At 46.0% G+C, this 27635-nt stretch overlaps 1 protein-coding gene across 1 annotated transcript in view; it reads left to right on the forward strand.

Moving 5' to 3' along the window:
• LOC119461065 (SEC14-like protein 2) overlaps positions 1-17203 on the forward strand; it is a 36143-nt gene extending 18940 nt beyond the window's left edge. Inside the window, exons 5-12 of the mRNA XM_037722242.2 lie at positions 4608-4698; positions 5790-5884; positions 8351-8429; positions 11111-11191; positions 11540-11626; positions 12118-12224; positions 13613-13901; positions 17033-17203. Of these exons, the coding sequence (XP_037578170.1) occupies positions 4608-4698; positions 5790-5884; positions 8351-8429; positions 11111-11191; positions 11540-11626; positions 12118-12224; positions 13613-13901; positions 17033-17124 (921 nt within the window). The 3' untranslated portion in view covers positions 17125-17203. The remainder of the gene's footprint in view (positions 1-4607; positions 4699-5789; positions 5885-8350; positions 8430-11110; positions 11192-11539; positions 11627-12117; positions 12225-13612; positions 13902-17032) is intronic.
• The last annotated feature ends 10432 nt before the right edge of the window (positions 17204-27635 follow it).

Raw genomic sequence — 27635 nt, forward strand, 5'->3', positions numbered from 1 at the left:
CGCTTCAGATCAGTGTTGCGAACTAGAAATTAAAAAAAAAAGCTCTAGTTGACACCCGCCAAAATTCTAAAACCCTCGATACGACCACCTAAAATCCGCTAAAACCCTGCTAAATGCAGACGACAATCAGAATCACGTTCAAAATGTTTTATTGCGTCTCGTGAAACACAACGTTAAGAGAAGTACGCTTGTCAGAAAAGTTTTCTTTTCGTCCTTTAATGGAATAAAAGATATAAAATAAATTATTAGTAGCAATAAGCGCTTTCGTTGTGCGACTGTTAAGTGTGGAAACATATTGCGAAACAAAGCTAAAAAAAGATGTTTGCGTGAGCTACAATCGCCGGCGGCCAAACAGGTTGAAGTACCAGTTAGCGATTAAAATTACAGAACACTGTCCTTTGTCTCATCTTGGTGTGGTCGGGCGCCCTCTGTCTGTATTTGTTCGTTGGTGGGGATATGCCATTGCTGGTCCCGTAGACTTTCATCGTGTCGATCTTGCGAACAACGTGTTCAGGCAGTGTTTATAATTTATAAGCAGCATTTATAATTTCTTCGGAGACCAGCCCGCGCAGTAAGGATGACATATTGTCATCTCCGTGGACATCCTGTTTCTTAACTTGGATTTAATCACATTCAGCTGGCTGAAAACACGCTCAACTTCTGCGTTGGACCACGGCAGCACCAGTACTCATACACCCTCGCTGTCCCGAAACTGGCAGCAACACAGCTCACTCACGTGCAAGATCGCGGGATCGGATCCCGGCCGCGGGGGCCTCATTTCGATGGATGCGAAATGCAATAACGCCCGTGTTCTTGCATTGTAGTGCACGTTAAAGAACCCCAAGTGGTCAAAATTAATCCGGATCCCTCCACTACGGCGTGCCTCATAATCAGAACTGGTTTTCGCACGTACGCGTAAAACCCCAGAAAGAAGAAGTTCACTCACGTGGTCCGAAGTGACAATTGCAAATTGGGCGCGCACGAACATGGCGAGGCTTTCTTCAGCAGCGTGTGACATCTGCGACTTCTTTTGTGGTACTTGCAGCGTTGTCTGCCTACCGGGGGAAAATGGTGCAGCATCCGTAATATGTTTTTTCATAGCAACGTGCGTGGCTAAATCCCCGTGCTTTGCAGGAAGCTCTGCTTTGTAATAGCGGCATTTGACTCATCTGGCATTACCTGGAACTTCCATCAACCAGTCTCAAAGCGCTGGCTGCTGTTACCATTCATTGCTGAATTTTTGGATGTATTTTAGCGGAGTGATTTCGTGAGGTAAAATCCACTAAAACGCGACTGCGAGAGGGCCATCAGGTTTGACCTGATGGTCCCCGAGTGGGCCTAGCCAGGTGAGGTTGAGTTTACTGGCGTCTATTGTGGGCCGAATAAAGTTGTTTCACTCAATCACTCACTGCGAAGATGGCGAAGAGGGAAGCTGCTAAGAACTGCCGAAACTGCTTAAGCTGCTAGGTTCAGAGGAGGCAATAAGACATGGAGGAAAAAAATGCGAAGCAGGCTGTTTGTGGATAATGAGTAATGATTAATAACGTAACGATAATGATTAATAATAACTTCATCTTACTTTCTAAGGGACATGGAATATTAGCGACACGTGAAACGCAAATCCCTGTAAAATGAGTACGTTTTTGTACTGCCAAAGAACAAGCCAACATTGCACGAAAACCGCTAAAAACCCTGCCGCCCATCAGAGAACTAAAGTTTTCCCGTTAGGCAGCGCAAAAAAAAAAAAAGAAGGTTTAATTTAGCTGAAAACCATTAAACTGGCAACACGTGCTTCAGATGCTCTAACAGACGTGGCTTATAGAACTGCGATAACTGTTTTTGAGGCGGATAGAGTAACGTATTCGAGAATTAGTGCCTGAATCCTTTTTGTTACGCGAACCGCAATTTCGCAAAAAAAAAAAAAGAAAAATGAGGCACTAAATGAGAATTATGCGTTTACAGTAGGTAAAGTCCAGCTTTCAGTAAAGTGCAGCACATTTCATACAGATAAATTCGGCGGTTAGTTTAAATATTGAGAGCATTTCTTAGTTTCACATGTGTTTTCATAGGGATATTGGCAGTGGGCCCTGACCTATAGCGTCCTCTTAACGTTGCAGCTTGTATCTCGTTGTATCGTGCCACGTAGCGTCGTGCGTCACCTGAGTCTGTCTCGTCATGTCATTCTGCTCTTAACGTTCACACTTCGTCGATCTACGGGTTGCGCAGTTGGCTCTAGAGCATTGCACGGGCTCGGGCTTACCCGAAAGCCCGGGCCGGGCCGGCTAGGGCAGTTTTGTCATGGGCTCGGGCTGGCTGGCCCGGGCCGGGCTCGGGTATTTTGACGCGGGCCAGGGCCGGGTTTGGACTTTCTGGTGGTGTGCATGTAACGTGCAGCGAGTTATCCTCGCGCGTCTCGACTCTGAAAAACCTGTTGCCCCTGCGCAGCTGGAAGCTAGCAGTGCTACTCCCTGTGTACTTCCCTTTTCTTCTTCCGTCGTATTTTGCGCTGTTGGAACAGAATGTAAAAGTCCAGAAAGACCGAAGTCGCCTCAAACCAAAGGATGCCATTGTATTCCTTACCTAAATCAGTGTAATTAATGCTTTCTTTCAGCACGGTGCAAGCGCGTTCGCGACTTGCTGATTTTTCAAAGGCGAATTGGTAAAACGATGACTGGTAAGATAAGATAATTCGTCACGCGGCTGAAATATGGCATTTGCGTCCATCCATGATTACACGCATGTTCTCAAGCGGCCGCCTAGCAGCAGCGCATTACGCTGCACCATGGCGGAACGAGATGCATTCTTTCTCCATGAACTCCATCCTTGCGCTGCGCTCACGACCGGTCGTGGCTGTGCTTCGGCTATAGTGTACTAGAGTAGGGTTGAGTGGGACGAGCGGCTAGGGCGGCGCATGCTTTGTAGTGAGGCGCCCGACGTGGAAAAATACTGTGGCGGCGCTGCGATAGAAGTGGATTGGGCCGCATTCAAGATCGCGTCTTAGTAAACTGCTGGCGATACTGCTCGGCAGGGTCATTCGTACTACTTCGCGCGCTGGTATTTGCGTTCAGACCACTCAAGTGGTGTTCATAATTGTATATGACATGTATTTATGCCTTAAGAATAAATTTATTTCATTCTCTTCTTTATTTTATTTTTTTAAATGCCGCTCGGTGATCTTTTCCGGTCTCGGGCTGGGTTCGGACCGGTTTCGAGCCGGGCTCCGGCCGGGCTCGAGCCTAAGGTAAAGGGGTGGCGGCACGGGTCGGGCGGGTAACGTAGAATATTTCCGGGCCTGGCCAGGGTCTCGCCATAAAACTTTTGGTCGGGCTCGGGCGGGTAGCCCAACGTAAAAGCGGGCCCAGGCCGAGCCCGGGCTGAAAAAATCGGCCCAGTGCAGTGCTCTAGTTGGCTCGAGCGTCTGGTTTAAGAAGCGAAGGTCTCACGTTTGATAGATTCCGCCGGAGATGTTTTCACGAAGCATTTATCCGTAAAAAAATCCGTTGAGTATCTATCTTGATGCGATAACGTTTGAATGTTAGCGCGCATAATGACACAGTGTTATATACAGGTTTATCGTTGTGAGCGGTGTTGTGACTGCATTTTTCAATGTTGCTTGCGGAATTGTGGTACCCCTATGGGCCAGTCCTTACATCATATAAAAGTTAATTCAATCTTTAGTTGACTCGACATGGTTGATTACCGCGGGGTGCTGTACATAATCGGTTTGCTGCGAAGCCGTGTAACCTGCTGAGGTTAAGCTTCTATAGAAGCCTATCGCTGTGAAATAACAACAACAACAACGACGACGACGACGACGACGACGACGATGATGACGCAGACAGCGACAACTACAACAAGAGCGACAAGAGCAAGAACAAGAACAAAAATAACAGTAACAATAATATTAATAATAAGCATTCAAGACAACAAAACAAGCATGCAAGAAATATGCAAATGTTGGACTTAGCGACACGTTTCAGACTTGGCAAAAACATGTCGCTGGAAAGGGGTTTACGATGCAGCCTCCGTTATTTGTCACAGCCGGTAACACTTCATCCTTGGCTAATAAATTTCTTCCGAATTTGCAGCGTAAGGCTGTTTATCGCGTTTCTTTTTTTTTATGGTTCACGCGCACTTTGAAACTGAACGCTGATTCATGATATTATGGTTATTGTATACATGCATGAAAGTTTTCAACGTCATGAGACATCACCCGCACTATACGTATGCCCAAGTCGCACCAAGTTCGTGAAATGACGTACAAGATGATGGGCACAAATGTAGCGACTTATGTTCACAGTTTATTGAGCACCTATTGTGTTATCCGTCTCTCTCCGGACTACTTTAAACCGCCTGGATGTGGTCACATGCGTTGCTGGTACGAAAGGCTATTTGTGCACTGCTGCAGTTTTTGAAGCGCACCAGCATGAGAGACCGTTTAGAGTCCTCCCGTGCACCCTTCCGCGTACACTCAGTGTTCATTCTCTTCTTCTTTTACATTTTCCACTTCCGTTTCCCTTACCCTCAGTGTAAGGCTCCCAGTGTAAGGAAGGCTCCCTGGCTTTCTTCTACTTGCCTTTCTCACTCTTCATGTTATACTTTTGCAGATAGTGAAGGAAAACTATCCTGGCGGCATCCTGTACCCCTGCAAGGATAGCAGGCCGTTGTGGATGGTTCCCGCCGGAGTAGATTTTCAAGGTGGCCGGCCTTTCTTTTTCTTCCTGTGCTTGGTGCTTGCGCGTCGACAAGTGCGCAGGGGCAAAGTAGACTGATCGGATACAAGCTTGGCATGGCCGAAGCACAAATGTATGAATCACACTAGAGCTTAAAACAAGACAAAGAAACTCTCAGGGGCTATGACGTTGCGACGCTTAGCACGAGGTCGGGAATTCAATTCTCGGACATGGCAGCCGCATTCCAATGGGGGCGGAATGCAAAAAATGCTCGTGTGTACTTCATATACCCCACCTACGGCGCAGTCAACAAAACGTGTGGTATGGTTTTTGCCATATACTTCTTTTCGTTCCCGAGTACAACAATTGCGCGGGCGTATAGCGGGCGAGCTCGTTCGGTGCCGAAAACGCCACAAGTGTCTTATACCTGCCGGCAACCTTGCTCAGGTTATGCGAAACCTATATGCATGTAGGGTAGAACAGCTGGTCGAATCTTCGTTTGCTCAGCCTCAGCCTTTCTTCTTCGTGCGCCTTTTACCTTCTGTTGTAAGGCCTCGACCACCGCAACAACAACCGAACAGCTGGGAACCGAGCTGAAAACAGCCGTTCTAGCTGATTTTGAATACTTTCCTGCATGTTGTGAGGGAAGGAGTTCTTCAGTGTTGATTAAAAGCACAGGTTCGCAATAGTGCGCTTGACAGTTTTCGACGAAGGCATCTGGCCTTTCTGTGCCCTGGGGCGGTAGGTTCAACAGGCACGGTTGTAAATGGCCTTGCTGAGGTAATTCATGAGTGAAGCAAAGCCTATTGCCATAGCGTCTAAAATTAACTAACATCCAAGCAACTACGTTTTCTTTTGCGTCCTCCTTCTTTAAAATAGTAAAAAAAACGTCCACATATCTAAAAGCTCGTATCATCCTTCCACTGTGTAAGGCAGAGGAATAGGGTGCGGTCAACACTTGATGAAAATATATTACGTAAGATGGTAGCCGCACATGAACCGATGTAAATTCCCTTGCTCCGCGGGATAAAATGTGTTGTCAAATGAGATAAAAGTAGATTTCAAGTAAAATTCTAAAACAGTAATAAAATCGTGATGTCTGCACATCTTTTGCAGCGTTCATAACGTCACTGACACCCGAAGTCGTGCAGCGCCATTGTACATATCTCATGGAGTACACAGAGTTCCTCAAGCGTTCTGCTTCGAAAGAGGTGAGTGACAAAAAATGCTGCAATGTTGCGAGAACTACCAAGCCAAGTCAGAAAGATAGCTGGTGCATTATTAGTGCTAAAGCTTGCTCTCTTCTACGCAGCATCACTTTTGCTCTGCAGCGACGTGCGAACAAACCGTTTTAGAAAGCCAAAACATCTTTCTGTCTCGTTATTCCTTTCACGTCTAACCTATTTTCACTGACATCACTTACATTTGTTGACTTCAGTGCTAGTTTGTCTGGTGAATCGTGGCGAACGCATCAACCGCTGACAATGCATAAGATCCTACTTTATCGCGCATTGTTGGTATCTTACTTGTAGACGCGAGTACGGCTGTTTCGTCCGCTAATACATATCTTTTAGATGTACGTATCTCCTTTTGTTTTTGCAATGAATGTCATGAAAAAAGAAATTGCTTTGAAGGTGCAATTGGCTGAGGCGTTCAGTGAACGCGCTAGGTTCGAAACCCGTGGTGGTCACTTTTATTGTTCGGTCGTGTGTTTTTTGTTTTAATAAAACTTGTTGTCGGTGTGGTTGGTACATGCTTCATACAACGAAGAGACGCAACACACCAAGGAAAATACAGGTGAAAGGAAACAGGTATGTTGAGTCTTTTCGTTGTATGAAGTTTTTTGGTTTGTTTTATTTTGGCATGACGGACGGTGATGTTTAGTATTACAAGGAAACTTCTGTGACAACGGCTTTCAGTGACTTCGACGCAGGAAGAGAAGTTTGAAAAATTATTAACAGTCCTAGTTTTAAAAATTATTGTCCCAGTTACAAACTAACATAAATACACAATACGTCGCTCCTTGTAACGGGCATGGGAAGATCCAGATTGCCAACAATATACAATGGCACCGTATCGTAATAATCTATGTCCACTTGCGTTATTGCTAACTTGACCGCATGAGCAGCATATGCTAGGCATATGTGAGCAGCCGTCGGCGGAGCAATCTACTTTCACTAAGCACACTGCTTATCATTGCTAATAGTACGTAGATTGCCACGACCCCGCACGAAGCCGCATTTACTATGTAGCTTCATCTCGGTGCCACCTCCTATATACCTCTATTCAAGTGAATGTGAAACTCAAAAATACTTTCATTAAGTAACCACGGAACTGATTTTGATGAGACATATTGCATTTCAGAGAGAAATCAAACAATTTACAAATTATTGGATGCAAGACATTCGTTTACAATATATAATGTTTAACAACGGCAACAACGATGACGACGATGGCGGAATGGTTGTCGTCATCAGTGACAACAATAAAGCATACAACTGCGCAAATACTCACCAGAAACATAAATACAAATTTTGTAAACCGAAATACTGGAGAGTATAAAGATGTTATATAATAGTTCAGAGCTTAATTTAGTTCATCACAGTGTTTACGCGCGGATACGTGCGCCTCATGCGATGCACCGAGTCTCCAGACTGTGAGTTGTGCAGTGTGCAGGAGACTATAGGTCATGTGCTTTGTGACTGCCCTAAGTACGCGGAAGAGCGTCAAAAGTTGAACAATGACCTTACGCGTCTCGACAGCCCACCGTTGTCGGAGGACGTTATTTTAGGCCCTTGCATGGCCAGACGCTCAATCGAGTTTCAAGGCCATCCAGGCGTTACTGAACTTTGTAAAAAGTACGGGCCTGGGCTGTAGGCTTTGAGCATGCCAAATTGCTTGCCATATGTCTTACATCCTCCATCTCTCGTCATCGTCACCCATCATGCGCCTCTCTCTTTCCTCTTTCTTTCCCTCTTCCCCTTCCCCCAACGCCGAGTAGCTGGCTCGAGGAATTTACCTCAGGCCGACCTCTCTGCATTTCGTATCATTGAACTTCTCTCTCTCTCCTCTCTCTCACATACACTGTGTTTACGTGAGTTTTACAAAATATCTCTTCCCAAATGAGTGGCAAATTTTAGATTGATGTATAACACACCGATTTTGTTTGTTTTGGATGTCCTATGAGCGATGCATTTCATAGTATTGTGAGGTTAGTAGTAATGACGTAGTAATGACATAGTAATGGCATAGCAATGACGTTTGTTTTCATTGCTGAGCTACACAGTTGTAAACTTCTTATGCTTCGATGGTTTCATCTTCGCCAATTCATGTATTAACATTTAAGACGTAAATGATCAATTTGTTTTGAATATTTGTGCAGACGCTGACTTTCTCTTAGAACCTCGCCAATATGGGCTCCGTTTATAGGGGCCGAAACTATAGGCATGAGGCTTCAACTACACGCATATCTAGAGCTAATAAAAATGCACATCTTCGTTTTTTCTAGTCGTGCCTTAATAATAATAATAATAATAATAATAATAATAATAATAATAATAATAATAATAATAATAATAATAATAATAATAATAATAATAATAATAATAATAAACCAGATGGCATAAAGTCATCTCTACGATTATTGTCTTATAATTCTCTGCTCTCCTGCTATACAGAACGGAAAGGAAATACAGTCTCAATACATGGTCATAGACTTGGAAAAATTCAACCTGCGGAACGTGTACTCTTGGCAAGGTAAGTCGCTCAATCGCGCGACAGTGGCGACAACGCGTTTAGTGCGAGTCATAGCAGCCATGTAGCAGGGAATTCTGTAGAGAGCGTACGCTCGGAGCTGCTTGGCAAAGGGACAAAAAAAGAGAGAGAGAGAAAGAAGAACGGTTTCTCGCAGCGGACGTTCTAGAGAACAACTTATTTGAGGTGCACCTGACTTCGTTATCGTTCGCTATGCAGTATTACCTGCTGTGGCTTCTGAAACACTCGCAAAGATGCCTGGACACCCTCGGAGTCTTCGTGGCACACAAAACCCCCGCACAAGTTACAATTGATCAAAGCTGCGTGATAGCACATTGTGACGTCAGCAGCGTTTTGCGCCCAACTGCACATTGCCGCAAGGATGTGAGTTCGAATCCCCATTGTGATGGTGGGCCAAGCTTTGTTTTCATTCGTCCTATGCCGAGAGAGAGAGAGAGATGAAAGCAAAAGAAGGACACCAGATATTATCTCCGGTCGGCTACACTGCACTGGGGAAATGAAAAGGGATATGAAATACATATAAAAACAAAATGGATAATTATCAGAATATAACTCTCTGTGGACGCTTGTCACACAGTGTTTGATACGCAGCATAGCAATTATACACAATGTCAATGCCCCACCAAGGACAAAATATTAAATTCTTGGGTTTTATGCGCAAGAACCAGGATATGATTACGAGCACGCCGCAGTGGGGGGATCCAGGTTAATTTTGACCACCTGGGGTTGTTTAACCTACACCGAATGCACAGTACACGGGCGTTATTGCATTTCGCCCCCATAGAAATGCGGCCGCCGCGGCCGGGATTCGATCCCGCGACCTCGAGTATAGCAGAGCAATGACAAAGCCACTGCGCCGCCATGGCGAGCCACTAAGACATACAACTTGTCGCACAGTGCATGGTCCAATTTGTCGCACCCTGCGGTGTCTCTTAGTAAACACAGCGCAATACCTTTACAGTGGAGAGTGTACAAGAATCTTTTTTTCTGTCAGTGAGCGCTTCTCTAGATTTAGGTGCACGTTAAAGAACCCCAGGTGGTCCAAATTTCCGGAGTCCCCCACTACGGCGTGCCTCATAATCAGATCGTGGTTTTGGCAGCGTAAAACCCCATAATTTAATTAATTAATTTTAGCGCTTCTCTAGCTGGCCCAGTGTAGATGAGAGCGCTTCTCTTTGCTGGTTGAAACGAGGGCACTCGCAAGAAAGTACGCGATAATGTATCTGCACCCGCAAAAGTCACAAAGTGGGCTATTGGCCATTCCAATGGTACATGAGTAGCATTTGAAATTGCTACTCTAAGCCATAGATGGGTTAGAAGGGTGCAGCCACAACGTGAGAGATTAGGAGCGTGCCGGACGATTTCACGGGCATGGCAATGGTCATATTTGGCGTAAACGAAAGGGTAGACGTTGGGATAACGCAAACCTTGTTTAGGCCTTGTAACCACAAATCTCAGTAAAACATCAGTTCCTGCACAGCGCAATCGCAAATCCAGCAGGTTGATGCACTGCGTCGAGCATACAGTTCCCAGCTAATATTACTAGAGGGAACTGTGGTTATGTGTTAGTTCAGTTAGCATTAGAACGATGGTTAACACGCGTATCTGTCTGACTTTCGTGCTTCTGGATTCAAACATCACCGAGCTTTATCTGCCTTTATCGGCTTAAATTACGAATACTCTTCGTTCATGCAGAATTATTGCGAATCAGTGCATTTATAGCGCAATATTTTGCTAAAAATTTACAATTTGCGAAAGTCATAACGGCCATTTAAACACAGAAGGACGAAGTTTAGGCAAATCCATATACTAAACGTCATTACCGTGCTGGCAGAACCGTTGTGCTTGGAGCTCTCATTGACACTAGAGCCACAATACCACCTAGCATGATTTTTGTACGAAACTCCGCCTGCCAGATGCGCGTGCAGGGATGGCTCATGGAGGCGTCCAATCTCAGCAGCGGATGGAGCTATGCTAAATCACTCGTAACGTGTGCATAGATGACGCATAATGACCGATATAGAGATATAGATTTCGTAGAAACTATATGGCTAGCCCCTTGCCGGTTTAACTGGTTTAGAGCTCTCGAACTGTAGATGTTAAACGCGCGTACTCTTTGTCATTGAGTTCCAGGAACTCTCTTCACGCATACATATGTATCAATAGGCAACATTGTGACGTGCAACATTTTAAGAAATGCCACCAGCGAATAGTTACACTCTTTGTGAATTCGGTGCCTGACTCTCACGAATTCGTCGCCTGTCTTTAACGAACATGGAAGAGTTACAACGAGAAGTGAAACGATCTGGACAACGCAGTTTATGGTCTAAATACGCGCCAGCTAACTAAACAGCTTATTAGCTATAGGATTAGCTGGGCAATCGGATGGAGAGTTTGGATTAATTCATTCTCTTCCTGCTGTACTTCATTTCATTTCTTTATGCACTAAGGCGCTGAGTGATGAAAATTATTTCAAAAAAGAGAAACTACCTTTCGCATCAGCACTAGGCCAACCATGCACTAATGTACTGTCAATTAGGCGCATTGTCGTGGAATTTAATTTATTACGAGAGCAAAAGACGTCATATACGTCAGTGTGCATTGCACGATAGCCTGACGAGCCACGACCCTGTTTTCTCCTTCTCTGTTCCTCGGCAGCGCAGCTGTCAAAACTCTTACCAACATTCTACAAACCATGGAGGACCACTATCCGGAGTGCCTTGAGAAGGGCATCATCATCAACGGTAAGGAATCCGCCACAACGCTTGCAACCCCTTGCTGGATCTTTCGAACATTTGGAATATTGTCTATTGCTGCAATAAATCAGCAGACTATCGGACTACGAAGCGCGCCCTAAAACTATCGCACGTTACCGTAAAGGTCCACTAACTGTAAGTCTCCTAACAAAGTTTTTAATTGTTTTCGTGCCACATGGACACAGAACAGAGTCCTGAAAACACGCGTAGCGCATGTAAAGAATACCGTCTCGGCCATTTTAGGGCTATGAGGCGCAAATTCCTAGCGCGAAGCGCAACAATGCAGGCTGACTGACTTTGTCATTCACAACCTGTTTTTTTTTTTCGTTCACGCAGCGCCAAACTTCTTCCCCGTGCTGTGGAAAATGGTGCGGCCGTTCTTGACGCAGAGGACGACTGACAAAGTTGAAGTCTACGGCAAAAGTAAGCTTTTACCGAGAACCAGGGTGGAACCGGTCACGTCCAAGTTTTACACACGGCATCTGAAGCAGCCTAGATTCCGTTCCGCTGTTCAGCCGTGACATGACCGCGTGTAGTGTACACAGAGAAGTGTGCTCAGCTGCATAACATCGATTTCCTTTGACAGCGTTTTTGGTTTCTTGAAACAAATGCTGGCGGAATCAGCGTAGCGCCTTCGTGCGGCGGTATCGCATTGCGGTAGCGCGAAAGAGAAAATCGGTACAATAATTCAAAGTTAACACTGAGTTGTCTATTTTGTGTTATTTTGCAGTTGCAAATTAGATGTTTGTTATCTCTTCCCCAGCTTAATCAACGTAATGCAGATGATAATGTGGGAATATTTGCAAGAGCGCTCTTACTTGCGCGTGCTTTGACTGCGTAGATTTCCTTCATTGCTACGAAAAGTTGTCCGCAAGTATATATATAGCTCTGTATATGTGTTTTCACTATGACAGGTGGCTGGAAGGAGCACATATTGAGCATCATTGACGCTGCTCAGCTGCCGGTCCACTGGGGCGGAGACATGGTGGGACCTAACGGAGATCCACAATGCAGGCACAAGGTTGGTCACAGCCAGCAGACAGCATTCCCTGCATTGCCTCAGCAGGAAAGGCTTTCCAAGAGCGGCGTTGCTGGTCAAGTAGCTGGGAAGGCTGGCATTTTTATATGAACCACAAGTTTTTCAGACGGCAAAATTAAGCTGCAATGACAGATCACGTGATTATACATAGCTGCGATACTAATTAACGCATCGATGTCACAAACAGAATTAAAATTACATTTCTCGCTTTCTTACCCTGATAGGAAACGAACACAGGCTGGCACCGATTCGCACGATATAACAAACCATAGTCGATGACACCCTAAGAATGACACCCGCCCACAAAAACGCAGTGCACTCCCCCTTCACCTCTGAAAGAGAGCCGCACCTGCTGGAATCGGCTCACAGCTTAATGACTTTGTTCTGATAATGTAAATGCTAGGCAGAGTCGTTGTTAGCACAGGTCTAAGCCAGCCAGTCAGCTTCATGATTTACAGCGATCGCCACTTGCGAAGGTTTCCACTGGTCAACGAGTGATACCCCACGAGATGTATTTCGTTGGCACAATAAAATGAAACATAGGCAAATAATACCTCCAACAATGCAAAATTATAATCTGTCGCTAAGTACTATGGTATACCGGAACGCTGCACTAGACTCCTCTTAGATTTCCACGCGTCCTGCGGCCATGGATGCAAAAATGTGGTTTTCCGTAAGCGCTTTTAGCTTGTAATGTCTGGTCGCCTGCTTCTGTGCATACTTCTCACAGTAAAGAATGCCAGAGCAGTTCTCGGAAATCCGCAAGGCGGAGTAAGTTTCATGAAAGTCTACAATAGACGGCACCAACGTTGCACATGGGACTTGTTTTCACTGCGGCTGAGAGGAGGCACGCGGTCACACTCGTACAATGTGACACCGATTTCGCTGGAGTGCTGTGACCCTATGCCGACGACCATCGCCAGCTATGCAGAGCAGGGCTTTTTAGTGACATAATTTTACTAATAATTAGCCTTTTTAATCATAAAATTTATTTCTGTAATACTGCTAGGGTTGCTACAAAGGGAAGAACACCACCACAACGACATAGTCATCATCAGCATCGTCATCATCATTATTATAACAACAACAAAAAATCGGAGTAGCATGAGCTGCTCCTTTGTAGATTGTGGCGCTCTCAGGTGGATGACAATGTTCTCTTTCAATACATAACGGCTATGGAGCCTTATTATTTGTGTTTTCTTTTTGCCTGCCTGTATTTATTTTTGCAATAAGCTCAAATATAGCATAAAAATAGTTATAGGTAACTCGCACAACGGGTGGTTCTTGCTAGGACAATGCTCCCGTAGAAGGTATCTGTACTCACTCGTGTTCTAAGAGTGCTGCAGCGTGAAATCACTTCATCAATGCAGGTGAACTTTGGCGGCCGCTTCGAAGAGGGTGTCACGCGTTCGGCCTCCTCTGTGTTCGACGAAAAGGGCGCCCAACAACGCATCATCGCTCGCCGCGAACGGTGGGAGCTGCCGGTGGACGTGGACAGGGCTGGCTTGCGGCTCAGCTGGCGATTCCAGGTCGCCACGGGAGACGTGGCCTTCGGCTTGCGCATGCTCAGTGGGGAGCGCCTGTTGCCCCTGCGGCGCCTCGACGCCTGTGGCTACATACCCCAGGAGGGGAGCTGGCACTGCGACACGCCGGGAACATGTACGGACCTTCATGAATTGTCTTGAAACGCGTCAGAGGGCCGCATGCGCGAACAATATTCCCCTTTGCGAATGAACACCCAGGGGCAATATTTAAGGTTTGCATCAATGTAGTATGCACTTATAGTCGGTGACAACCTAAGCATTCAATACAGAGTCCGCCCAAAAAACCGCGCTGTGCTCCATTTTGAAGGATATATAGTTTCCGAGATGGCACCAATACTGTATGAAGTTCGTCTCCACTGTGACGTCATGAAAATGAGCCAATATATTGGCTGGCGCATATGTACACACTCTCATTGGGTTGTACGGCGGCGTACTGACCATTACATTTTATTTGTTGTCAACTTGCGACCGCCTATAGACCTTTTCGCTGTTTACAAACATGCGCCCTGGATGGCTTCCGGTTTTGCTCAATGACGTAGTCCGCTAACTATAGCGAGCAAGAAAGGCAGTGGCGGTGATATAGGTTATCAGGAGTGCGCTTTGTGATCCGGCACAGTAGACTGATAAGGCCCGTGACCGGAAGTTTCTTGGGAGCGCACTATCGCTGCTGTTATCGCTCGAGCGAAATCGTCTATAGCATAATAGACTACAGCTCTAGAATTGCGAATTAACTTAGCAGAGGCTTGATAAGCGAGGAAGGACGCAAGAATGAAACATCGGTGACGACGACAATAGATTCGCCGATGAACCAGTCAATCAAATAAGCAATAAATCATTCACTTCGTCGTCGTCTTCTTCATCATCAGCCTAATTTATGTCGACTGCAAAGCCGTGTCTATCCCTGTGATCTTTAATTACTCTCATTTTGCTTCAGCTGACACCGTTCTACACTCTTAAAAAGTCTGAACTCTTTGGGGCTTATCTTGTCCCAAAACATTAATCGTTATCTATCTTGCTCGCAATTTCTTCCTTTAACTCTACGCGCCCGGTACTTCCAGGTCGCGAATATAGGCATCCGCGCTATCAGCGCGACAGAGCATTCTTGACAAGAAAGTAGCTAGCACAAAGTTTCCGCGAACCGAAACGCAAGCAAGGCAGATGACGCTTGTCGTTGTGGGAGAAGATAAGCGCCAGAGGGTGCAAACATTTTTACGTGTACGTCAGCAAACTTCCTAATCTTATCACACCACCTAATCTGCCGACGTCAGCAGTTTTTCCCTTCCCTTCGCACCCACTCTGCTAAAAAGAAGAAAAATTAGTGGAATCTTCGGCTGGCTGTTTCGGAGCGCTCTAGACCGCTCTCGCGAGCGGCTTTGTCTTCAGCTGGTTGAAAGAGGGTGCGCGCCTTGCGTTCGGCTGGTTTTTTTTCGATCGCTCTCTTCCATCTTCGAGCGCTCTGAGGCGCTCCGCGCCCTGTCGGTGGAGTAGTCGTCGAGATGAGAGCGTTTCCAGCGACGTCATCGCAGCACAGCGTCGCCGTTCTTGGCGACGGTCCACCATAGCCTAGGCAGCCTAGGCCACAGCATGCTGGCGGCTCAACGAACGGTCGTCCCACCGGCGCGTCCGCCGGTTTAGCTTTGGATAGGCGAAACATCGGACGTTAGCAGTAGTCACATGGTTTAACATCTGCCATTTCCTCCTCCTAGAGCGAGTCACACGTTCGGCTTGCGCGCTTGTCCTCTACCTCTGAGTTCGGGGAACGCAGGATCTGCAAGACTCTGCTTCGGGGGATGGATGCGACCAGTCGAAGATACCATAAGAGACCATCGTATATCCGCTCTATGCTTTATTTCAAGCATTTATTCCTTTCCCTCAATGCAGCGCCGCTAACTGCACTCCTGTTCTGGTTAACCTTCCTGCGTTTGCTACCCTTTGTTCTCTCAATTTGTCCACGCACGCATAACTATACCCGCACTTCGCGCTCTGCAATGTAAGGGTTACTATTCCTCGCATCGCATGTGGCTTATCGCGCTTCCGTCGTGGACTTTTCCGAACTGCGTATCTGCACCGGTGCAGCTGGTCGGCGTTATACGCTAATTGCGCTCTCAAGCACGCGCTCCGCGTCCAACTCAGGAAGCGACCGTATCTCTCTCCTGTCCGCAGAACGGAACTGGCCCGTTGTTTGCGATTCTGTTCGAGCAGCAGCAGCAGCAGCTTGCGTTCTGCGGTCGCATTCCCACAGGTCGCTTTCGATATCGAAGGTGCGATGAACTCTAGCTGCACTTACTTAAGAGACACTAGAAAAAAAAAAGTAACGCACTTGCCGTGAGAGGCGTCTTGATAAGCCAGAAGAAATGCAAACAAGGAAGACGTAGGAAGGCGTTTCTGGGGAGGGAGGAGGGGTGGTAGAGGCGACGCCATCTGAATGTTCCCGCACCAGAGCTCACGGTGGCGTCATGCACAAAACCGAACTTCGCAAGCTTCAAGAAACTTCACTGCGCCACAACGCAACACTTAACCGGCGCAAAATTAGAAAGAAAATATCAGCTTTCATTTTGTGGCTATCGGAATCAACCTCTTAACTACAGATTGCTCTATCGTTCTTAATTGATTTATTGTTCCTCTCTAGTGTCCCTTAAATATGTCATCGAGAAGTCATATAATATTAATAAAAAAAGCGAGAGAAAACCTGCACTAGAGCTGCTTCTGGGAGAAAAATTATAATCGTTCTATCTAGAAACCTTTGGTGCCCTCGAGACACGGTTTAGCTGCAAGAACGTGTATACGTGGTATGACATGGGAAATAAGGCAGCAGTTCGGTTGAAAACGCACTGACATAGTTTGCAATTGCCGAACTTTAAGTTGGTGACTAATTACTGCCTGTCGCCTATAGCTGAGTATAAGTCTCGTATATCTGCGCTCGTTTTCTGATTAAATGGCCCACTATCACTTGTGAAACCATTTAGGAAGCGCGATGACCAGGGAGAACCACCCATTTCAAAAACAACCCTGTCTGCCAGTTTCGGCCGGTGGACAGTACCAGGCTGTCGGCAGATAGACCTAGGGCAACACGAACTTGGTCGTCACGATAAAGTTTATTCCATTTATTCATCTCCTTGAAAGGTAGCGAAGGAAAAGTAGGAGTGGTTGCATTGCCTCACTAGTCTCTCTTTTTTTTTTTTTGAGACCATGTCAGTGTGGTAAAAAACTTCTTGGGTAATTTTCATTTTCTTTGATTCCCTGCAGATGTGCTTGAGTTCGACAACAGCTACAGCTGGTTGACTGACAAGACGATCGCCTACGTGGTTTGCGTGCAGACACCGGAGGAAGGCTCCTGACTGCTCGCTGTCGCCTACGACTAGGTTCATAACTATATAACGGATGCAATGGGGAACAAATAAAATGTTTGTTGTTGTTTGTGTTCTTGATAATGCGAACGGTTTCAGCTTTGTAGAATGTCGAGCCGGAAGCTGCTGATCGTCTTTCACCTACAACTTCCTAAATTGTTAAAAAAGGGGTAATATTGTTTTGCTAACATACACTGAAGTGGGTTTTAGGGTTTACTGCACTTATAAATCTACTATCATCCGAAAATTGCTGATTTAGCTCGACATTAGTTTTGCAAAAATTCACCCACGAAATTGAAACTCTAAAAAATTTTACAACAGCGCAATAAAGACAAATACCAAAATGCTGCCAGCTGCAATGAATGTGTAAATACGACAACAGCGGTATGGTATTGTTCGTTCTCAGCTATGCTATTCTGTTCATGATCATTTACAAGGTTCACGTAACCACTGTAACGATTTCACGCAAGCTGCGAACTAATACATTACATTCTGTCGCTTTACATATACACTTTAATTTGCAGGAGTTTACGAAATTGGGATATAAAGCTGTAGAGCGGAATTACGAAGCTTTAAAGCAAAAGCTTCAGTATTCCTGAAATTTGCCGGCTTTTTATAAAATTTTTGTAAATACCTTGAGGCCCTAAGTCCAAATTTCGCTTGAGGCAGTTGAGATTTGTTTTTTCCCCCCTAAACTCAACGATAGGTTCATTTCCTTCAGCTCAACCGTTGTCTGGGAAGGGCAGTTCTACGTTTTGCATGCAGGTGAATGCAAAAAAAAAAAAAAATCAATTTCTTGGTAACTTTCCTGCGATATCTGCATCTTTACAGGTTAGCACATTTGCGTGAGAATGCTAAAGGAAACGAGTTCCGGGATTTTACGTACCAGAGTACCAATCTGATTATGAGACACGCCGTAGTGGGAGACTCCTCATTGACCACCTGGGGTTCTTTTACGGGCACCTAAATCTAAGTACGCAAGTGTTTTTCCGTTTCGCCTCCATTGAAAGGCGGCCGCCGCGGCCGGGATCAAAACCTCGACGTTAAGCCGAGCGGCTCAACGCCATAGACACTGAGCTACAGCGGAGGGTGTGGCTGTGAAGGCTCAGATTTCGCAACCAATTGCGCAGCTTCATTTCTAACAGAGCGTGCATGGGAGGAAAACAGCTTTTTAAGAAACAAGAAGAAGACTTCATTAAAGGGAGACGTCGCTTGCCCCCCGCATCAGTAAAAGAAAAAAGAAAAAAAAAAAGACGACCCTATTCCGAGTTACCTTAGCGGAGACAGCGTTGTCAAGTGGTGAAGTGGAGATGGGTGAAGGAGAAGGGCGTCGCCAATTGAGCTTCGCAGATGGAAGAACCCGATTCGGGACCAAGTTCGGCTATCTTCCCGAGTTCTGTTGTAGCGTTACTAAACTTGCCTCGGGGCAGAGAGCTCGTCGATTTTGTGCATAGCAATGACCCAAATTCTTTGAAGAGCTCCACTGGCTGCGCTTCGCGGTGTACGATTTCCAGGCTGCCACTAACTGGTCGGGACTTCCTTACGAAGCCCGAATCTTGAATGCTTAAACAGCGACATTCGCTGAATCGCTGCAGCTTCTCTGCAAACAGATAAACCAGGCTGCGAGATTGACGACTACCTTTGTACACGAAGTGGATAATTATAACCTTTGAGAGGGTGCCGCGTGAAAGCATCACCAGCTGAAGAACGTGACAAAAAGAGAACCAGTCTTTATTTGGGCTAGCGTGAATTGCTTTGGGCAGTTCCTTTCAAGGCGAAAAATTAATTGCCTCTTACTAGGAAACTTGTGGCTAGCACGTAGGTTCTTGTGTCGTATCCTTTGGGGCATATTCAATAAAAAGCACATGTTCATTGGTTGCATTGAAATCGAGGTCTCCCGGTGCAATAGCCAAATAGCGTTGACAAGGTGGTGTTCGGTATGAGCAACGCCCAAACGAAAATATACAGAACAATGATAAGTTGAATTCGCCTACAGGACCCACCTTGGTTGCTTCGTGGCTTCGGCGTTGCGCTGCTAAGCAGGAGGTAGCGGCATCGAATCCCCGCCGCGGTGGCCCCATTTCGAAGGGGCAGAAATGCAAAAAAATCTCCGTGTGCCATGGATTGGGTACACGTTACAGAACCCCAAGTGGTCGAAACTATTCCGGAGTGCCACGTTACGGCGTGCCTCATAATCAGATCGTGGTTTTGGCACGTAATACTCCGGAATTTAATTTTAATTCACCTACGAAATTTTCACGATCAGGCGGCACTTGCAAAAAGTGAGCTCAGGGTAAAACTAAAATTGCAGGAAGTGCTTGCGTAGTGTCCTCGACGGAGAAATTTCGGGCTCGTTCTCATGTAGCAAGTCACTTACAGTCAAAACAGCGTGATTTCTCGCTATAGACAGCGCGAGGTAGTAAACATCAATTCTTTCCGTGTCTTGAAATGATGGAACGACGTAACATGTCGGTGTTTATGATGACGCCATTTATTATTATGTAGTAGCACATCTTAATTCCTTCCGTAACGTCTAATCAGGAAATATCCTCCACGGCTAGGACGTTCACTACGTAAGCCCACGTCTTGCCGTTAAGCCAGCTATAGCTGTTGTCGAATTCGAGGACGTCTGCGTGGAACAGAAGAAGAAAAAGACAAATAAGCAAAATGTGCATTGAGCAATGAAATTTGAGCAGTGTTCGGGCTTTGTTATATCTCATGGGTATCTCATAGCTGTATTTAAGGGGTGGTCTATGAGATACCCCTAGACTGCGGTAGGTCCTACGTTGGACAAACGGGACGTTGCATTAATGACAGGCTGAGGGAGCATGCTAATAGTATTGGTAAGTGTGACAATGCGCATCTTCCTGCTGCACTGTAAGGCCTGTCCTTGTGAGCCACGCTTTAAGCAAGTATCGATTCTGGGCAAAAGTGGCGATAAAACTTCGAGGGAGTTGTTAAAAGCTTTCTTTATTAAAAAGAAAAGGGTATGATTGTGTTAGCGACACATGGAATCACATTGTATTCTGCAGAAATGTGCTTTCTTGAAAAAATGTTATCATCACCATGTAGCTCCATGTCATACCTTGTAGAGCACTGCACGGGCCGATTTTTGGAGCCCGGGCCCGGCCCAGGCCCGTTTTTACGTTGGTCTGCCCGCCCGAGCCCGACCAAAAGATTTATGGCGAGACCCGGGCCCGGCCTGGGCCCGGAAAAAATCTACGTTACCCGCCCGGCCCAGCCCACCACCCCTTTACCTTAGGCCCGAGGCCGGCCCGAGACCGAAAAAGATATGTTTTTCAGAGTCGAGACGCGCGAGGATAACTCGCTGCACGTTACATGCGCATCACCAGAAAGTCCGAGCCCGGCCCGGGCCCGGGTCAAAAAGCACATGCAGTGCCCGAGCCTGGTCCCGAGCCCGTGAAAAAACTTCCCTACCCGCCCAGGCTTTCGGGTGAGCCCGAGCCCGTGCAGTGCTCTCGTGGCTCTCTGCGTACGCGCGAAAGTTAACTGTTTTTCTCTATGTTCTGACGCTGTCATTAAACAGTTGGTAGTTTGGCGCTTCACTGTCTCCTCTCTTCTGTCCCCTTTTCCAAAACGCATTTCGCGCCACACTCAAGGACATACCTAGGAAATATCAGCACCAACTTGCCCAAGCAGAAGTTCTTTTGGAATATAGTTGCAAAATTCAGTTCGCGGTACGACGTCGGCTAAGGATTGTACAAATAATAGACGGCGTGCTGCAGATTGCGTTTGTGTTATCTGCCGAAGGTCTCTAAAGGCTAGGAAGCCTTCATAATTACACGTGCTCAGGCAGGACATGGCCACGTGTATTAAGGCCTCGACCAAGCGACTTCCATCGGGAGTTTGAGAGCCACGCGGAATCTCAGAGTTGGGGCGTGTGTGAGTGTATTTCTGAGGCCACAGCGGGCAATGCTGTAGCGGACGAAAACGGTTTTGCATGCACTGAAAAGACCGAAAAGAAGGAAAAATTCTTGAAAAGATCGCGGATTCCGCTGTGATAACCTGTTGTTAGAGTACATGAGTTGAAAGCCCGAAAAATTAGCTGAAGCTTGCTGATTTTGTTCAGTTTCGTTTTACTCACTCTTTTCTGTATACAAGAATGACATTGAGAGCAAACAGATGAAATGAAACTTGAGGCTCGCCATATAGATGCGTGGCTTATCGCCCACTGCAGTCGCTGTCATTGCCGCACAGCACTACGCAAGATTGGCAGCTGCGGAGCTTATCAGACATCGCTCTCGCAGGTAGTGTGTCCGTTTAATGAAGAATTACGTTCAAGTGATTTCCCCGGCCAGTACAATGCAAGAATACTTTTGGCACGATTGCATTCCATTCTTATCATTCTTTCCTTATGATCGAGTGGCAGATTCTGAGGATAACGTTGGCGGGGCGTCGCAGCAGCCTATGACGAAGGACGCATTGGAAGACAACTTGGAACTGTTTCAACTGTAAAATTTCCTGACGGAATCAAATGCGAATATTAAGATAGTATGGTTGCGACTATGGAAGCAAATATTTAAAATATTGCTGGCTCTCCCGCAATCGAGCGTAGATGTAAGCATGAAATGACTACCTGCAAAGCAGGTTGGTTGGAGATGATACTAGCCGCAGTCTTAAAATGGGTGTAGTGCATGTTGGCAACGGCACAGCCTACCACACCACACCGCACCACACCGTAGCACGCCATACTGTGCACCGGTTCATATGGACGTTGCCCAGCTAGTAGACGAAAACCGTCTGAAGGCGGCACGAAAGGCAGCGAAAGAGGCCAGGGAGACAGAGCGTACTGCCCAGCTAGAAGAAGAAAAGCGCCTGAAGGAGGCGCCACGAAGCGTGGCGCCATCTCTTGAGGCGACGCAAAACCCGAGCCATGGAACTCACGGCCGCTGGCGTTCAAAAGAGCACAGGCAACTCTGTCTCAGTGCCAAAAGATGACAATCAAGTGTATGGTGCCCTGTATCTGCCTTTTGAACGTCGCTATTGGAAATGACAAATAAAACTTCAGCATGCTAGGAGTTACAGCTTGAGTGATATTATGAACAAACATTAGAAGAACTCGGGAGCAATATCTTTTGTAACTTGTTTGGGCAGTAACTAGCGTATGGAATGCGCTCATGTACTAAGGTTTGGGGGCCAGAGACCGCATTTTCGTAACTTTTGACTATTTGCCCGGATGATCTCGTTTTGTTCTCGCAAAGATGCCCGAACGTTCTCGTTTGAGTGCCCGGATAACTGCTCTGGATTTTGCCGCAAGGTCACTTGAAAGTCGCCGACAACGGTAGCTAAAAGCATCGCATGCTTAATACGTTGCCTTTCTTAAAAGTAAAAAAAAAAAAAACTAGTACCAAAGACGGTCAACAATGTAAATTTCCTCCAGTACAAGTTGAAGTTTCATTTGGGGGGGGGGGGGGGGGGTAGTTTAGCGCTGGATAGCATTGACAGACACGTAACCAGGGGACTTGAAGTGACTAACGTCCTACGTGGAGAATAAAACTGAGGAGTAAGAAAATACGGTTATCGATGCTTTCCTGTTATCAAGGAACTAGAACGAAAGTAAGGCTTTGCCGAATGTGTAATCATCGCGGCTACAAGCCAGCATTGTGCTTTACCGATAACGGCACAAGGCATCCTCTAGCACAACAAACCTCGTGCCGGCACCGTGGGTCACCGTCGGGTCCCACCATGTCTCCACCCCAGCAGGCCGCAAGGGAGTCTGCTTCAGCGATCTCCAGGAGACGCTCTTTCCAGCCGTCTGCAGCGACGAATCTCTTCGTCATGTTGCTACTGCAGGGGAATCCAGCTTCACGTGCCGTAGTATACCTAAACACTTTACGTAGTACCTAAAGTGCAGCATGTTAGTGCACGCACTAGGCTACACCTTTAGTCAGCGAGATGGCTGCGACGTCACGTGTGCAATAACACACGCACTAGGCACACCTTTAGTAAGCCAGAACCATGAAGCAGCCATGGCTTCAGGGAAGCGTGCTCGTCTCGAACGCCGGAGGCGCGGGTTCGATTGCCACCCAGACCGGAATGTACCAAATCTTCTTTTCAAAGCCACTAATTTACTTTGTTTACAGGAACCTCCCTGAGAAATCTGACGTCAATCGAGCATTTTCTGCTGCGTCGGCCACTTTTCGTCACGGTGTAGTTTCCCCAGGTGCCAAGGGCACCGCCAACATAGACACCGAAGGCTTTCGCCTTAAAAGAAACTTCGTCCACCAGCGAATGCGGATTGACCTCATATAACCGCGAGGGTATATGAGCAGTTGGAAGCATGGCGCAACAACCATCATCACAGTTTTCTTTATTTCAATTTCTTGCATTTCAATTCACATTTCAAATACTAACATTCTTCAAAACCATGATGCAGGTCAAATTTTCGAACGCAGTAAAAATGAAGCTCCTTCAAACACAAAAGGTCATCGAGCAAGTTTAGTTTACCCGCTGTAGAGGAACTGCGCTAACATGCAGCGATTCAGAATGGTAATTTATGAAGAGTTTTCAACACCACATAGACTTTGAGAGCGACGGCGCCTGTGCATGTGCTACGGAAGCTAAAGACGACGCTGTGTAGCACGCCAAAGAAGATGCTGTTCTTTATAGAATCGCCGTGTCCGGTTTGGGAGCATGTCCCAGTGGCAATAAATGAGGTGAGGATCACTTAGTTCCGCAGATTATTTTTTCTTCATATTTGTTTTGCATTATACTTCGATGAAACATTTGAAGACTAACCGACGTCGATGTCGAACTTGTGCCTCCATCTGCATCACAGTATTTATTATTGCAAGATACATTCGATTAACCATTGGTTTTGTCCACCGTGTCCTGCAGGACCTAAATAAAGTTTTTACAGTCCAGCCCAGTCCACCCATCCATCTGAGAACTCATAGGACGATACTGGGTGATACGTGCCGACAGGTACCAAAGAACTCCCCTTTACGCTATATATGTTAGCAGTCGAGAATCCTCGAATTAACGGCACTACAGGAAGACCTTTTATCGCGCGTACAATGCAGTTCCATCCCATGTACAAGGTGTGACAGTGCAATCATCACGTGTCCACTTAATCAAAACGCAGCAATATTGAAGTGTTTGCTTTTCTTTTCTCCTGACCACTCGGCAAAGTTGTAATATTTGTTTCGCGATAGTGGGAGATGCACGTGAGAGAAATATGGCCCCAAATGCTACCCAATTGTCCAAGTTATGCCGCTCAAGTAACATGGACTACGTGGAATCACAAATACTTGATTTTGTTGTGTGAGCATTGTAGTGATACTCACATCCCGGTATATCTTCTCAGCCTTGATGACATCAAATCTCGTGCTGATCTCGGGCCACCACATGCGAAAGACAAAATAAATAAGCGAAGGGGGGTACCTCGTTTCTGTGATACTGTATACTTCAACACAAAACACAAAGCGCACACTATGCTAAACCAAGTCATAAATTGTACATTCTAGTGACTCGCATAAATTACCACTTTGATACACTTACGTAGTAGAGTATTAAAAGTAAGTTACTACAGATATCTCGGTGTCGCATTGACTGCTAACTTATTTTGGAATCCTCATATTAATATAAAATTTGCTCATCTGACTTCAGCAAAATGTGTTTCATGAAACATTGACCCCAAAAGACAGCTCCCCATTAGAGCAAGCTCTTGGGCTAGTTGGTGGATGATGAACTTGAAATAGAGGGGTACCAGCGAATACACAAGGACGCGTACACAAGGAAAAAGCGTTAGACACGGACGGATGCTGGACTTTCAACTGTGCTTTGTTGGAATTTACATTGCCGCACAAAACCTCCGACGCATGCGCATCTTCACCTCCTTCCAAGACATGTGGATTGATATCAGCGCACAATGAACATGCCGCACACAACACCCGACGCATGCGCATCTTCTGCTCCCCGCAAGACACGTGCATCAGTGCCAGTTTGATCACATTTTACCTACCCGCTAGGTAGGCACGTTCGTTGTTTGTTAAACACAAAGATGTATCGCTGAGACAATTATCTTTCTGATTTCCAATGTGAAAAGCTTCTAAGATTTCCCGCTCATTTCTAGTCTTTCCCTTCCTTAAATGGTCACATGATCAAACATTGGCACAGTTTTTTTTTTTTTTTTTGCACTTCTCGCAAGTTCGGCAATCAACTGCCAAGTTGCTGCCATGTATGCACTGAACAAGCGCTTTCGAGAGAAATCTCGTGACGTGAGACACTCACCTGGTCTTAAGTGGCCTGCTGTCGCACGCTCAAGCTCCCCAAGTAGCCGCTCATAGCTCCTTGATGCTTCTGACAAAGACCGCAGAGTCTGCATTCTACTGCGGTTTCCTGTTGACTGGATTTCGATGTGCTCGACGCACGGACTCCGTTCTTGCCCGGAGCGCCAGCAGTACTTCTGATCCGTTACGTCACAGCTTCGCGTCGTTACACCACATGACTCGCCTATACGTCTCGCGGTTAGTCGTTTTCCGAAAATGCCAACACCTTAGTTTTCTTTTTCAATATCCCAGCGTATCTGGGATATTGGCGGAAAATTACGTAATGCAAACATTCGTTGTTGTGGTACTTCGCGTCGTTACACCATTATGCAGGCATGATAGTTGTGCTATGTGTTTCGCTTACTATGTGCGGGAAAGAATCGAAAAGTGTGACTCTTGGGTAATAGGTTTTGTCGAAAAACAAAACAATTTTTGGAGATATGGCAAAGCTTTCCCTTGTGGTTTGCACGCGGTAATGCATCACAGCGCGGCGCGACTGGACGACGTAATGTAGTGTGACCAGCAGTGAACATGTAGCTAAGCTGGCACCAACAAGCGCTCGTGCGTGGAACAGACCCTATTTACCACGATGCATGCTTCGAACAATCGCGTGGGTGCGGATTACTCGATAAATGTTCCCTATGTACCATCTAACACGAAATGTAGGACGCTTTGCTCCTTAAAAAAGGGCAAGGCAGGCTTGGGCTAGTTGGTTGTTCTTAATTAGAACCGCGTACAGAGTGAAGGACGAGGACTAAAAGAGACGACACACACTGCATCGCGTAGCGCAGTGTGTGCAGTCTCTCTTACTCCTAGTCCTTCACGCTGTACGTGGTTTTAATTTGTTCTTTAGCTCCGTATTTCTTGTTGTCTTCATTTAGGCAAATATCTTGACGTTGTCCCTACATTACATTTCATTCATTCGAGCAAGCGTGTCGGCACTGAAATTTCGTTTTCATTTTGTGCATCTCATCCCACTTCTATTAACTTATATGGCAATGAAATGGCTGTGGTAAAGCTGGCAAAGAACTTGACAACATTTTCAATGTCATTAGTTATTTTTGTCTGCTTTCTGGGGTTTTGCGTGTCAAAACCGGTTCTCATTATGAGGCATGCACGCCGTAGTGGGGGCTCCTGATTAATTTTGACCACCTGGGGTTCTTTAACGTGCACTACAATGCAAGCACACGGGTGTTTTTGCATTTCGCCTCCACCGAAATGCGGCCGCCGCGGCTGGGATTCGATCCCGCGACCTGGTGCCCAGCAGCGCAACGCCTTAGCTAACTGAGCCACAACGGCGGTTAATGCCATTAGATAGATAGATAGATAGATAGATAGATAGATAGATAGTTATATATATATATATATATATATAGATAGATAGATAGATAGATAGATAGATAGATAGATAGATAGATAGATTAAAATAAATAATGGGGTTTACATGTCGAAACCACCATCTGATTATGAGGCACGCCGTAGTGGGGGGTTCCGGATTAATTTGGACCACCTGGGGTTCTTTAACGAGCACCTAAACCTAAGCACACGGGTGTTTTCGGCGTTTCGCCCGGCATCAGATAGATAGATAGATAGATAGATAGATAGATAGATAGATAGATAGATAGATAGATAGATAGATAGATAGATAGATAGATAGATAGATAGATAGATAGATAGATTAAAGTTGCATTCTTTTCTTAAATTTTGCTGCGCAACCACAGCTCCGGTACTTCAGTGTGACGTCACGGATTGCAAAGATATTTCTTTCGTATGGAAGCTGTTGTGACGCAGTGAAAATTCTCGAAACTTGTCCAGTATAGTCTTTAGCTGTTTTAGAATACACTGTAGTGAATCTTTACCCATAACCAAACTACCAAGGGGTGGTCAGACACCCCCAAAATTCATGACATCACGGCAAGCTGTTCCGGGAAGTTCGCGGCTGCTTCGCAGCCAGTGTCTTTCGTTATTGCGCCTTTTCTGACTTACCAAGACTCTTCTCGCGGTCAGAGTGGCTTTTTTATGGCAGAAATATGTATTTTTTCTCTTTAATCCCTCTTTAATGTTCCTTTCCAGTGTTCGCCTAAAGAATCACTGTGGTTTCTGCAAAGCTTGTGTGGCTCGTTATGACGGACGCCACCGTCGATTACAACAACTTTGGGTATGTCTAGGTCGGCTAAGAGACCATAATTACTGATCAAGAGACCGTTCTTT

The sequence above is a fragment of the Dermacentor silvarum genome, chromosome 8 (genome assembly GCF_013339745.2).
Source record: "Dermacentor silvarum isolate Dsil-2018 chromosome 8, BIME_Dsil_1.4, whole genome shotgun sequence".
Lineage (NCBI taxonomy): Eukaryota > Metazoa > Arthropoda > Arachnida > Ixodida > Ixodidae > Dermacentor > Dermacentor silvarum.